Source organism: Rhipicephalus sanguineus, chromosome 5 (genome assembly GCF_013339695.2).
Source record: "Rhipicephalus sanguineus isolate Rsan-2018 chromosome 5, BIME_Rsan_1.4, whole genome shotgun sequence".
Taxonomy (NCBI): domain Eukaryota; kingdom Metazoa; phylum Arthropoda; class Arachnida; order Ixodida; family Ixodidae; genus Rhipicephalus; species Rhipicephalus sanguineus.
This window is the reverse complement of record NC_051180.1, coordinates 14,313,740-14,328,836: the sequence shown is the minus strand read 5'-3', so window position 1 is coordinate 14,328,836 and position 15,097 is coordinate 14,313,740. Positions and strand designations below refer to the sequence as shown.

The 15,097-nt window shown below is 47.6% G+C and overlaps 1 protein-coding gene across 1 annotated transcript; it reads left to right on the top strand.

Moving 5' to 3' along the window:
* The first annotated feature begins 8,406 nt into the window (after nucleotides 1–8,406).
* Nucleotides 8,407–10,371, top strand: LOC119392768 (uncharacterized). The gene has a single exon (XM_037659724.2). The coding sequence runs from the start codon at nucleotides 8,470–8,472 to the stop codon at nucleotides 10,369–10,371; it is 1,902 nt and encodes a 633-aa protein (XP_037515652.1). The 5' UTR covers nucleotides 8,407–8,469.
* Nucleotides 10,372–15,097: the final 4,726 nt, after the last annotated feature.

The window sequence follows — 15,097 nt, the reverse complement described above, 5'->3', positions numbered from 1 at the left end:
GAAACTTCTTGCAGTACATACGTAATGGGATTATGTGATTTGGTTTGTTTTGGGTTTTTTTTTTTTCATTTTTAGACTGAGTAGTAAATGAAGTTGCTTACTGCCTTAGAAATAAACAAACCCCGTCGTTTATACGGTTGTCAGTACGTTGTTCTGGATCGTTTAGCGTTTCTTTTTCTCTTTCCTTTTTTTTCTCTTGTATTGCAGCCTCCGCGACTATAGTTCAGGTAGAGCGCAGCCGGAGCCAATCGCAGAGACAACGCTTACGAGACGCGCGGACTTGTACATTTTGCCGGCCGAACTTCTTGCATAGATTCCACAGCGTTCCACCCGATGTATGAAACTTAGTGCAGGAACATGGTCTTCAAGAGAAAACGCCACTTGTGGCGCTGGCGCGTTTTCCATGTATTGCAGGCTTCCTTTAGGGCTTGGTAAAAACGTTTGTTCAGCACGCAGCGAGCAACATAAAGCTGGATAAGGCGTTCTCTTTTTTTTTAAGGATAGAATACGATTTCTTATTTGAAACTACTGCCCTAATTATCATATTTGAGAAGTCAATTATTAATAATGACCAGGTATGTAATTAGGCGAAATACAAAAAAAAATGTCTGACTTGCCTAAAGCGAAGGCACACAACAGTGCCTTGGTTCTGTACAGCCACGTGGTATTTACGCAAGTTTAAATTTTTGCACAAGTTCTGTTGAATACCCGGCCTGTTTGAGGGACCTAAAGATAGGTCGCGTAGTATAGATACGCCCATTGTAGATGATATGTGTATCTAACTACCTATATCTGTATGAAGATATGACGCCTGCTCGTTGCCTTGTGTGACATTTCGCTCTCTCCCGTATGTACTGCTGCGTAGTATGCAATCATTTACCTTCACCTTAAAATGAACCCATGAGTTCGTGCAGTCCGTATATTTCTTTTTTTTTTTATGGAAATGTTTTCAAACTAAAGCATCTTAAATGTGTCCCTTAGAGCCTGACACAAGCTCACATTATTTTATAACGATAAATAAGGTACGTTAATATATATATATATATATATATATATATATATAGAGAGAGAGAGAGAGAGAGAGAGATTATTAACACGTTTGCAACATATGAGAAGCATTTAGTAGTTGGCAGCTAGTAACATGGGCGACTGTTTTCCTAAGAGTATAATACTTTGCGCAAGAGTCGAATATATAATAATAATTGTTGGGGAATTACGTCCCAAAACCACGATTTCATTATGAGGGACGCCGTACAGTGGAGGGATCGAGGGCATTTTCGCTCTATGCACGAGGGTACTGTGAAAAAGGGCTTTTGATGGCGTGGCTATCTGATTCGTGAATAACGCAAGGCCGCCGCAGAGTCAATGGAAGCAAGGGCGCCGCAAGGCCGCGCAAAATTTTGTATACACATACATGTGTGCAAGCTAGACAATACGCGTTTAGAATAACAGAGAGCTGAGCTAGTTGGTAAGCATTCATTCTGAAAAACGACAAGGCGTGCAAACACGGACACAAGAAAGACGTCAGGACACCATAAACGTTTCAGAATATTTCAGAAGAACCACGTGTGCTGGCAGTATGCTCCTAGATCTTCGAAACCGCTGCTAAATTTTTCGTCGAAGCACTCGAAGGTTGTAAAAAACGGCATCGCCATGTCTTGCCTCAAGTCTGCCCTCACCAAGTCGTGTGAGCACAAAATGAGTGATAGTTTTAACGCACAGCTTACGCGTCTTTTAGATGTAGGTTACCCTCATGATGCAGGGGTCACTGTCGCTGAACGTTTAAAGAAGTCCATTATGTTAAGTCCGAGCATGGTTGCAGAAAGCGATAGGAAGAAACGTGTCGTAGGTATACCGTACATTCATTGCGTATCTCACAGGATAAAGAAAGTAGGAGTAGATAAGGCGTTAATGTTGTTTTCACGGCTGCCAATAAGCTAGGTAAGATATGTGCCGCTGTGCAGAGGAAGAATGAGCCAGTAAAAGACAAAAAGCGGACCGATATTTGTTTCGTAAAACACACCAACAAATTCACTGATTGCCGTACAAGTGTGGTGTATAAGGTCCCTTTCAGCTGCGGCCGTAGGACAGGCGGGCCGCTGCATTAACCAGAGATTATTGGAACATAAAGGATCACTAACCCGAGGCTCACCTTCTAATCTATCTTTACATTGTCGAGAGTGTAAGTGCACGCCAAAATTCGATGAATGCGCAGTTTTGTATCGGCATAGGAATGAAGAAACGCGCCTGATGATTGAGGCATGGCATATTGAGAATAGTGGTGGCGCATGCGTGAGCCAACCGTCGATTAACTTGCATAAAGATGAAATCGAATGCCTTGACAGTTATCTTTCGCATAGACCCCCACGTGTGCCGGATTGATAGGTTCGCCTATTGCATGGGCATGCGCAGATGAGTTTTCATGCCTGCTTTCTTTCCCTCCGTTGCGCTTCTATTCAGTCGGCGTTTGTGGTGTCCTTATAACTTCTTTCTTGCGTCCGTGTTTACACGCCCTGTCTTTTTTTAGAAGTAATACGCGTATTTCACAAACGACCCACATTTCAACACAGCATTCAACGCTGCACAGCCCACAGCATGCCGTTCATAAATAACGCAATGTCAGTGGTAGCAAGTACGCCACAAAGCCGCGCACGTGTTTGTATACACATACGTGTTTACAAGGCTGTATGCGTATTTCACAAACGACCCACATTTCAACGCACAACTCATTCATGCCTACACAACCCACCACACGCAAGGCCGCCGCAAGGTCAATGGGCGCCGGTAGGACGCAACATCTGCGTTTGCAAGGTTATGCGCGTAATTCGGAAGCGACCCACAAAACTCTTTTAACACTAAAGTGTTTTATGCCGGGGTCCACCAAGATTTTCATGACGCATTTCCTTCACGGAAATACGTCAGCCAAATGAACGCCATCGAATGGCAAATAAAAAAACTATAAGAAAAAGTTTCGTTGACAGGAGTCGAACCTATGACCTCTCGGTCCGCGACGATGGCTGGCGGGCGTTTAGCCCACTTAGCTACCGCCAAACACATAACGGAGGCTACATGCACGCGCCTTTTATCTTTCACACTTTTCTCTCACAGTGCTCTTGCATGGATGGATGGATGGATGCTATGAGCGTCCCCTTTATAACGGGGTGGTGACATGTGTGCCACCAGGCTCGAAAAAGAAAACAAAAAACGTGCCGTAACTGCGACCGTCCCATTCGGCGCGTTTCCAATATAAGTGTAATTTCGTTTAACAAACCGCGAGGTGGTGGCTTCAGCTCAAGCCTCGCTCATGGCGTCCATCCATATCGAAAAATAGCTCTCCGACGCTCGCCTGGCTGTCGCACCGCGTTCCCCGCTCGCCCTGTGAGAATTAACTGCCAGGCTAGAGGGAAGACAACGCGCGTAGCGTTTCTCTCCGCGTTTCACGACGCTTCGAAGGAGGAGGGAAGGAAGGAACAGGAGAGAAAGGAAAGGCAGGGAGGTTAACCAGTCTGGAGGGACCGGTAGGGCATACCGAGTATATTTATTATGTGCTTGTTGATGTCATATTTGCGCATATTTACGCGGTATCCACGTATATGTTAAGAACTTCAGCTACCACAAGGATTAAATCACGATCATGCGCGTCAGTCGTCGATACGGAGATCTGCCATTAGGCGTCAACGCGAGTGCGTCCACATCAGGCGGTGCAACATCTGCCAAACAACAATAGACATTATACAAGCTCTGCTATATCAATGCACTAAAGCAATCAACTACTTCTGTGACGACACGTTTCACTTTCGTGTTATACCGATTGCAATCACGGAGGGATCAACCATCTTTTTTTTTTCTTCCACCGCTTTCGCCGCCTCCCCTATTGCTCCGCTATGACTCGGCTCTCTTTATTTTCCATCGTTGCTGTGGATACAGGGTACTGTGGGAGGTTCGCCATGAGGGCACAGCTGGCGCAGTATAAATAGTCAGCCGACGATACAGGCCAGACTCGTCGCCTTCGTCGCATCGAATTCCTTGGATAGTTCGATGTTGCAATTGTGTTTAAGTGTTGGCCACAGTTATGACGATGAGCCTTGGATTCGTTCAACTGTCGTCACATGAATGACAATGCTTTTGATGCGTTCACAGCCGTCTCAGCTGTGTACGTAGTACGTCCTCACGGATTGAAATGCGACAATTTAGGGCAAAGTAATGCACTTACCTTTGTTTCCACTGCCTTCAGTTCGTGTCGTATCGGCATTATTTCGACTCGAACATTTACATCAGGGTCGACCTTATTTATTGCGGCCAGTTTCGTGGCAACATGACGCGGTGATCTCGAGCAATTACGCATGCCAGTCGTAATAGTGAAAATTTTGATGCCGTGTTTCAATCAGTGAGTACTGTACCTATATTTGGTTAAATTCACAGAAACATCGCTTCCCCAAAGGTGGAGGCCGGAGTTGCAAAGGCCAATCCGCATACTCGGCGGCAGCGGTGTTCGACGCCGTGGAGCGTTTCGAACGTAATTTAATTATGTTTGGAACACAATATTAGTTCTTTAATGTCGGGCAAATGCACGTCACGTGTTACACCCTTGGAGAGATTTCGGATGGCGATTTTCATTCCACCACGAAGTTCCCTAACTATCGCGAGACTCGGTAGCTTTTATCGCGAAAACAGCACAGAAGCTGAAAAACCTACGTAGCCATATTACGCGTTGAAATCTACTTGTGCCTTCCAACATTAGAGCACGGGAACATTGCAGTCGGAAAGATTGATGCCAATCCCGGCCGCTTCCATTTCGGCCGACGCCTAATAATCTGAAGCAACACCCAAGAGGAACGCTTTCCTTCGCTTCGAGGCCTGTACGCGCTAGTGAATGACACGATACCGCCGGCACCGGTGGCTCCTGCATTTTGTCTTACTTATCGCGTCTAGCCACGGTGTATCTGGGCTGCAGCGGAGCTTTTCTGCTTTCCTTTTTTTGTGAGCGGCGGGCATTACGGCTCGTGGCCCGCTCTCTTCACCGAGATCGCTTCGGTTGGTCGCCGGCGTGCTTGTGCGAGAGTATCGGAGTACAGGGCTTAGCACTAAGGGTTTTACGGTGCGATGAACTCGCAGCTGACCCAGTTACGTCACCGTGGCTGTAGCGGAAGAGACGAACACGTGCACTATGGCTGCCGATGCACACTTCGATGCTTCGGAAGTGTTTTTCAAGTGCGTGTGTCGGGGGTCAAAATTAGTATACAGGACAACTCAAGGGGGTATGTTGAAGGATCATAGGCATGCGCATAATTCCCCATTAGGTGTGTGTGTATGTGGGGGTGTCACCGCAGCCCCCCCTCCCCAGTTGGTCGATCACATTCGAAAAAAAGAGCTTCGCAATGGATGCAAAATTAAAACTAAAGTGATGAGGTGCTTCCCACAAGTTCCTGCCTTTGGTTCCTGGCTTTCCGGGGGTAAAAATAGGAAGTAAAGAGCTCCTGGAATGCAAAATCAGTGGTTGGGCTGCCTTTATCGTCGAAAACCTGCATGGGCATAGCAACGACGGGACCGGTCCGACTGAGTAAAGAGAGGGCAGATTTGGCGCCCCCCTTAGATGATTAGGAGGCGCGAGGGGAGGCCACCCCCCGTGCTCCCCTCGTGCGCACGCCTACGGGAAGGATATTACCGCCAGTGCTGTATGTTGGAGAACCAGCCTTTTTTTTTCATGGTGTCACGGCGCATGCGCCCTTCCCCTAGCGGAAATGTTGCGAAAAGCTTTACCATCTCGGAGGCTCTTGTTCCGGCAGTACTGGTTGTATCGGCCTCTACCAAAACTCCACCAAAACGGCAGAGGGTAGCATAGAAAAATGTAAAAGGCGAATCGGGAAGGGGTCTGGGCATCCCTCTCTTCACTGGTCGAGCCCTTCCTGCTGCCCCGCTTCCGAAGTGCCTGTTCAGGTAAGTTTGACGGTGATTTAATTTTTTTTTTCGTCTGCAAACTCTTATTACCGCTATCTGCTCGTTGATGTAACAACGTTTTCAGGTTCTGCATTTATTGTTGTCTTTGGCACTGCTGCCATCGTCGCTGTCATCATCATCATTATTATTATTATTATTATTATTATTATTATTATTATTATTATTATCATTATTATTATTATCATTATTATTATTATTATTATTATTATTATTATTATTATTATACAAATTTTGATACTATGGCGTATAGTACAATCATAAATATCAAATTGAGGCAAAAGCGGCAGGTATCAGCGGCGTTGCCAGCAGGGGCGGAACCTGCAGGTGCCTACTTAAGAGGGGGGGGGGGGGGTACCAAGGCTGACGTCGCCGCCTCAGCAGTGCATTTTTGGGGCGTCACGCATATTTAAAACAGCCCAGAAGGGATTATGGCAGCGCCTAGGAAGCCTTCGTTGGAAATGTGCCTAGAAAAGCAGAAAAGGGCTCAGCGATGAGGATAGAGGTAGAGGGTGGGGACAAAGGTCTCCTTCCCCCTTTTGGGCAGTGTTACCCGAGGCCTCCAGACCGGCCGTGGCCGAAGAAACCTGAGAAAGGAGGTGGACGACAGGCACTGAAGAGAGGGGGGGGGGGCGACACAGGATTTGAGGGGTGGAGGGGGCAGTCACCTCTACCACCCTTCCCTGGATCCGCCAGCGGTAGCTAGGATTTTTTTTTTCGAGGGGGTGGGGGCGGTCAATTATACTTTATGTATGTTCGTGCGTGCGTTTGTATGCGTGTATGTACATGTACACATGCGCAGTTAAAGACCTCGGGGAGAGGGGGGGGATTTAACACCCCCACCCAATAGCTATGGCAGTGGCAGGTGTAGAGCTTAGAATATTTGCAAGCACAGGAAATCGTTTTGGATCTATTCGCGATGGTCTTCGCTGTTATGCTCGTCAAGAAAACGGACAAAACCATAAGGTTTTGCTTATATCACAGAAGAATCACAACACTTGATGTATAGCCGTTACTGCGTCCGAACTGTGCACTGGACCACCTCAAGGAAACCTCTTTCGAACACCGACCAGAGAAGACCACCGCTTTATAACCCGTCTACATTTCGACTTTCACAACTGGCCAGCGACGTTCCTGCGTTTTATTAACAAAGCTTTTAGTCGTGTTGCGTTTATGATAGATAGTTTTTCTAGACGATGTCTGTATATACCGCCATATTTCAAGCACACCAATAAGTTTACAAGATGTTACAGCCTTACATTTTCCCGCTCCCTCATGGCTCAGCGGGCGTAACGATGTGATATGCATAACTTGAAGAACAGATTTTTTTATGTAAATGTAATAAAAGAAAGAGGTGGGAAAACATAAAGCCAGTAGATGGCATCTTAACCTTGGGAAGTGACTTACAGCGAATGCGCCTCTTTTGGCAGCCGTGCCAAGGTCGGAGCCCGACCCATCAGCAAGACCATATGGCTGAAGCCCGTGGCGTTTCCGGGGCCCTCTGCGAATTCCTGGGTGACACTATATATAGGAGGATACCTCGTTAATGCATTATTCATAATAATTTCTTCAGTATCTCGAAAAACCACCAATATTCAATCATGTATTAGGAACATTGTTATTCATTTTAAAAAGTATTTATTTTTTATTTCTTTGTGCCGTATGACTATAATTACGTTATTCTTTAAAAATGTGACTGTTTCCCCTTGCGCTGCCTTTATGTCTTAACGCTTCATCATCATCATGCCCACTGCAGGGCAAAGGCCTCTCCCATGTTCCGCCAATCAACCCGGTCCTTTGCTTTCTGCTGCCACGTTATACCTACAAACTTCTTAATCTCATCTACCCACCTAATTTTCTGTCTCCCCCTCACGCGTTTGCCATCTCTTGGAATCCAGTCAGTTACCCTTAATGACCACCGGTTATCCTGCCGACGTGCTACGTGCCCGGCTTGATTTCGACTATGTATATGATATCCTTAACCCCCGTTTGTTCCCTGAAACACTCTGCTCTCTTCCTGTCTCTTAAGGTTACACCTATCATTTTCCTTTCCATCGCTCGCTGCGTCGTCCTCAATCTAAGTTGAACCCTCTTTGTAAGTCTCCAGGTTTCTGCTCCGTAGGTAAGTACCGGTAAGATTCAGCTGTTATATACCTTCCTCTTGAGGGATAGTGGTAGACTACCATTCGTGATTTTATCATTCTTGCCGAATGAGCCCCATCCCATCCTTTATCTTCTAATTATTTCACTCTCATGGTTCGGCTCCGCGGTTACTACCTGTCCTAAGTAGACGTACTCCTTTACACCTTCCAGTGTCTTGCCACCTATCGCAAAGCGCTGTTCTCTGCCAAGATTGTTCCACGCTTACATTTGCATTAATCGCAGGCTTCTCGGTCAATCCCCCATAGTGGGTAGCGGCTAGTATTAAGGAGCAAACGGGCAAGCCTGTGGCGGGGCCAGGAACCCGCTGTGTGGACATGGGCCCGCAATAAAGCGGGCCGCTCCCGTAACATCATGCCCTTGAGAGCTCTGCTTCTGATAGCGCTCTTGCTACCGGGCTGTGCCCCATCCCCTTCCGAGGGCCAGATGGACCAAGGCCAGCAACAGGGACTGCTTGACGCGTTGCAGAAGCTCCGGCTGCTCAACCTCGCAAAAGGACAGCATCACAACCGAAGGGACACTCACGAACAAGCTCAACAGCAGCAGTCGCAACAGGTTATTGTGGACATCGCGAACGCGAGCCAGAGCGCTGCCGTATTTCCGGACTTGGACTCGCTGTTAAGAAACCGCCTCAAGCGTGACCAATCTCTCATGGTCCAGATCAATGTATTCAACAGCGCCGGGAAAGGATGCTGGCACAGGAGGAAGGCATCGACACCCGCAGTTCCCTTGGGACCGGTAGTGAGCACTGTAGTTTCTGCAGTTCCACCTAAAGCTCCAGCGCCTTCGAGTTTACAGTCAGCAAGGACCCCTGCTCCGCAACTAGGCACTGCATCGTCAACAGCGTATGCAGGTTTGGTAACAGATTATGTGCCTTTCATTAAGCCACAGGCGCCATCTGTAGGATATCCAATGGGGTGGGTGTCTCCTGGTGAAGTGATTGGCGCCAACGCAACTGCGAGCACAGATGCAGAAACCACACTCGCCCGCGCTCTCGAAACGGAATCAGTTTCTCTGCGAGCAGAGGGCGAAAAAGACGTTATTCAAAACTATACCGCGACGCCCTCGGAGTTCGCCTCACCGTCGCAGTATTCAGAAGGCAATGTCACATGGGACGACTTGCTCTTCACAGGTACGAATGGAACGAGCTCGAATGCTACGTCAACAGATACCGCGTGGAAGCCGGTCAGTCCTGTGCCTTTCTTCCCCAAACAGAATTTTGATGACTATCATTCCAAAAACGATTCTAAACGGCCTTTCGCTCCCTTCGGCCTGCTACCTCCAGTGCTGAAAGTTACGATTCCGCTGCTGATACCACCTGACGAAGCCCCAGATGACACTAGCCAACCAAAGGCAGAAGTAGGCATGGACTTTCCGAAACAGCCAGATACCTATGATCTGAACGACGCATCTCGTTGCTTGCAGTTACTCAAACTAGGACTAAAGTGCGACTACAGTACAGAAGTACACAGGGCTAAAGCCTCTGGAGCACCGGAATCCCCTATAAATGTTCTCAGCGGGAATATTGTGGCAGCCGTGGAACCCAGGAACGTTGGCCGAAAAAACAGTGGCACCGTCGAGCGCTGCGTCTGCGGCGATTCAGATCTCGAACAAAATAACGAAGGGTTCAAGCTTGGCGGAACACAGGAGTTTCTACTCAAGCCCCGAGCGGAAGCTCTGGAGCGTTTGCGGCCACAGCTTCAGCAAAGGCCACCGCTTAAGGTATTCGGGAGCCTCCGCTACCCTCCTCCCACCGATATTGTTTACGAATACGCCACTACATACGTGTACGAAGACTACTTTCCCACGGCGCTCTACGATGGCCAGCCACAGCCGCAGAAAGCACCCGCGCCACAGAAACTGGTCCAGGCGCCGTCGTATCAGCAGCCACAGCCAGTGCTTCAGAGGAGCCTAGGCTCGTTGGCGCGTCCAGAAGCCGCAAGGTACGAGCCACGCGCAGTTACAAACCACCCTCCGGCACCCTTTGCACTTGAGCACAAGGCGCGGCGTCTCAAGGCAAGAAATGGAGCGCGAATTACTTCGGGCCCTCGGAAACGGTTTGCTCGGGACCTGCGGGCCGTACAGGAAACGGTGATGTGGTGCCCGTGCAGCAGCACTCGAAAGCCACCCTGCACGAAGACGCGAAAGAAGTGCGCCAAGAAGAAGCATCCGTGCACCAAGAAAGCGAAGGGCAAGAAACCCTGTCGCAAGAAGATTCAAGAACCAAACATGTTAACCTACCCTGTGACATTTTGATCGGCATTTATTAATGTTCGCGAAGATATCACACTCAAACCAGCTTGCGGGTCCAAGTGCTGCTGAAATCGTGTGTTAGTGCCCATTTTACCGCCTCAGTGTACCTGCAGATCGCAGTTCACCGTCATTCGTTTGATTGCAGAAGAAATAACGCGCGAGTTTTTCTTTTTTTTTCTGTTTGCCTTTGCTTTCATGTTATAGCGCATTGAGAAAGCCTGCCATTTTTATTTTGTGTGTTCATTTCCTGCTTCACCTTCTGACAAGAAAACAAGCAATTGCCCTGCTTTTTGTTTGCCGCACACCCACATTCTTATCAGCCTTTTGGGCCAAAGAGAAACGCCCACACGCCAAATTCCTCGAACTGTGGCAGCTGCAGTTCGCTATTGCGTATATTCGCGATACACTAACGTGTGACAATCGGCCAAGTCAGATCAGACAAGTGAAAGTTAAACATGAATTTTAGAGGCTTATCAATCCCCGTTCAACATATACAAATGATCTTGAGAAGATATACAAATGATCTTGAGCCAATGGTCGTATACATTATCCTACTGTAAATTTCTGAGCTTCTGGAATAAGCGCGTGATAATGAAAAGGTGAACTTTTGTTAAATGCTAAAAAAATCGGAAAATTCTACAGCAAGGACAAAGAACGAAAGTTTGATACTTTTTGCTCATCACAAAAGTTATAAAATATATTTAACACTTGAAAGCCAGTTGCGACCGTAATTGCAAGCTTGCGCCTGCTCGCCAGCAGCATGCTAAGTCAGGTAGCGTGTCGTTTTAAAGCTGTTCTACAGATCTACACCTTCTTCTACAGTTCAACCTTAATTGTTTTGAATGTGGTTAAATCACGAACCTTCCTTGAAGCGGTCTTAGAGAAGTATCGACCGTTAGGGAAGTTTGAATATTCAACATACCCGCGTTTTCTTTTCTTTTTGAGCAGCGAACCTGTTTAAGCTATAGCCGTAATGTGTCCGACCACATCTCAAAAAAAAAAAAAAAATGAATGGGTATGTGCTACATAAATTGGGTAAATCCCACTACTCACTACTAGCTGGTCCATTAAAAATGAAGGTAAGTTAGCCCAACAAACGGGTATGTGCTACAGAAATTTGTGCAGTCTATCAGAAAACTGTCATTATCATAAACGGGTATGTGCCACAGAAAGTGGGTAAATCCCACTCCTCACCACTGGTGTACTAAAAATGAAGAAGGCAACAGTTAGCCCAAAACTAGGGAATGGGAAAGGCAACGGCGGCTACGAGAAGACCCCGGAGTGATGGAAGGCCTACGCCAACGACGACGTGCCCGTGGATCTACGGGAGGTGCGAATGTTTGGTTTCAGCGCGAGGTTGTCTCGTTGGACATCCATGTCGTGTCTGTGACTGTATGAGAGGTGCCAACGCTTGGTTTCGGCGCGAGTTTCTGTCTCTGGAGTTTGGACATCCGTGTCGTGTCTGCGACTGTGTCTGGTTTAACTCGAACCTATCTGCGCTGAAAATCAACATAGAAACAACCTAGCGTCACCTAGCTAAAGCCTAGCAACGACATAGAAGCAACCTAGAAACAACCCTCATCACCTAGCTAAGGCCTAAAAACAACCAGGAAGCAACCAGATTAGCCTTCAGAATCGTCCAGTTTCGCTGTTTCAAGGCTTGCGCGGCTTAGGGCAAGCTTCGTCATTTTTTTCTAAGCCAATGCATATTACTTATAAATTAGCTGCTACTACGTAAATCCCTTGAAATTTTTCCGTCGGTAATCGTGTGACAACCAGGGTGTCTACCAAATTGATATTTCTAAATTACCTGATTTCCAGGTTTTCCCTGAGTGCTTCTGCTAAAATTCCCTTAGTGAAACAGAACTTTGTTTTATGTCAAGATGGGTAGACACCATGTCGCTCGATGATGTCACTGTCTAGTATGCACGTTATAAAATAAAAATGACTTAATCCCATTTGAATAGTACAGAGTACAATTAAACCTCAATATAGCGAAGTTGGTAAAAGCGGCAATTTACTTCGTTATATCGAAACTTTGTTAAACTGAAATTCGACCTTTCATGCAAGCCATAGTTACCGAACAATTAATTTTACACTGAAAATTCCACAAGAATGCTCGAATAATACGGCAGCATGAAAAAACGTTTTTTTTTTCTTTTGCGTGAAAAAAAAATCAATTTTGTTGAGCCTGAGGTGCAGCAATCACAATTAGATGCCTTGCCAGGGTGTCACGTGTAAAGACGAAACAAATGCAGGTTTAATGCACTGTGGAATTGCACTTATTCTGCTGCCGCGGCTGGTCATCAAATCCTCGCGCGTTGCCCAGAGCAGTGTGACGCCAACGCTACCATGTTGCCCAGCCGAACCATTTGCCCTCCACGAACGCGCAACATAGAAAACCGTTGCACGTTAGAAAAAAAAAAACGCAGTCACAGTTTCACCGCGAGGGCGAAATAATGAATCCGGTAGCCACAAAAAGAAATTTTATACGAATATAGGCTAGCAGCTCACTCCTTCATGAAACGCAGCTGCTGCAGTAAGAGAGGTGACCTATCTAAGGCTCAGGGGCAGATCCAGGTGCCTACTTTGGGGGGGGGGGGGTCCCATCATTTGGTCGGGTAGGGGGTGGGGAGTACAAAGGCTGACGCCATCGCCTCAACAGTGCATTTTAGGGGGTCACGCATATTTACAACAGCCCATAGGGGATTATGGCGGCGCATAAGAAGACTTTGTTAGAAATGTTCATAGGGAAGCAGGAGAGGGTGGAGTGATAAGGAGAGCCCTTTTGGGCAGTCGTAGGCAAAGCAACCTGAAAAAGGGGGCAAACTCAACAGGCAGCCTGATAAAAGAGGTGGGCGACAGGCACTGAAGGTAGGGGGCGGGGACTGGCACAGGCGTTGGGGGGGGGGGGGGGGGGGGGTATCACCCCTAGTGCCCCTTCCCCTCTGTATCCGCCGCTGCTATGTCTTCAACGGAAGTTTTGCAGTTAGAGCACAACACCTACAAAGGTATGAGCCGTCCGCTAATACCCTCTAAAGATACCGCGGCGCACATGATCACACCCGGTGGTACAAAGTACGCACTTCCTGTCGAACTCACGCAGCCGCCCCTCCCCCCTCCCCAACCCTCCGGCTCCTATCTCCATGTGACCATCGCGCGAAGGAGACTGTCGGCTCGTTTCATCTCTGCTTGAGCCCCGTTCGTCGGCAGCGCCGCGCGCTTTCACTCGCACATGGAGCATACGACGCGCGGGGTGATGTAATCACGATTTGGACTTGATATGGAAGATCATGGCGAAGGTGAAAAATTCGCCTGGAGTGTCCATATGATTGCTATCGCAAAAAAAAAGAAAAAGCAAACTAGCTGCGGGCTATGATCACATGAAAGCACGGCAACAACCTAAATTACGGCGCATCCGATTATGATGGCCACGTTTCTGTTTTCCGACATCGCGCGCAGAATCGAGTAAGCCGGACCCGTGTCGGTGTCGCCTGTTTCGGTCGCTGCCATGCATTCGCTCTGAAAAGTCTTGTAATTCGGCTTTGTAGCAAAACATCCACATAAACAGTGGTGTGGCTGCTAATTGCGTGCTGCAGCCCCCAAAAATATCAGTCGACTGCTTAAAACTTGTGTCAGCAGTTCCATCAACGAAAAAAAAAAATAGTCAAAAACTTTCACTTGCTGTAAACAGGCCTGTTAGTTACGCTCGCTCTCGCCTGGAAATTATTCTATACTTCACAGAGTACTTAATAGCATCTTTGAAGCTCGGGATCAAAGCAAGTGAGCTCTCCGATAACTGCCAACAAGCGTCGTCTTTTTTCTCGCCGATCGGGGCTTGCAAGATACCAGCCTTGTCGACGACATGCGCTTCCTGAACGATCGCGATCGCTTGCAAGATAACTCAAGCTCGTTACATCTACTGCTACCGCTTCTACAACCAATCATTCTTGTTGCTTGACACGTGGCGCTAACGCACAGCACGCGCGACAAAGAATACAGAACTACACCGCGTAGTGCAGAACAACCTGATAACATTGTGCGATACGATGTGCCCTAGTTCATGGTTCCCGCATGCCACCAATGCCACGCATTAGCCGGATTCTCTCCCACTCCACCGCTCTGAAGGCGAGGACAGCATCGATGTGCACCCTTTCCCCGCAGCCGCCGTTCGATTTTAAAAGTGCGTTGACGAAATCTCGAGCCAGCGTTACCGCGACTTTCGTTCCCTTTCAATAAAGTTACTGTGGATTTTCCCTGATGGGAGCACAATTTCCCTGAGTTTTCCCTGAGTATTCGCAGACAATCCAAAATCCCTGAGAATTCCCGGTTTTCCCGGTCGGTAGACACCCTGGACAACGTGCGACTTTCTAGGGCACTGAGGTAGCCGGGGGTTGGTTCAAAACCCTACCGAACTCTTTCAATTTCGCATGCGTATATATACACGCACACACACAAGCGCACGCACGAACATGCTAAAGTATGGTTTAGCGCCTCCACCCCCCCTCCCTGAAAAAAATTTCTGGCAACGCTACTGCTCTAGGGTATGTGCACGGCACACAGACAGGGGCGTACGCAGAAATTTTTTCGGGGGAAGCGGGAGAGGCAACCGCTTTTTGTTTGTGCTTGTATATAACTACACAAAATGTGAAAATTTTGGCGGGCGGCCCTATTCATCCAGCGCTACTTTCGTCGACGATGACAATACAGATTTTTTAAAAATAAAAAT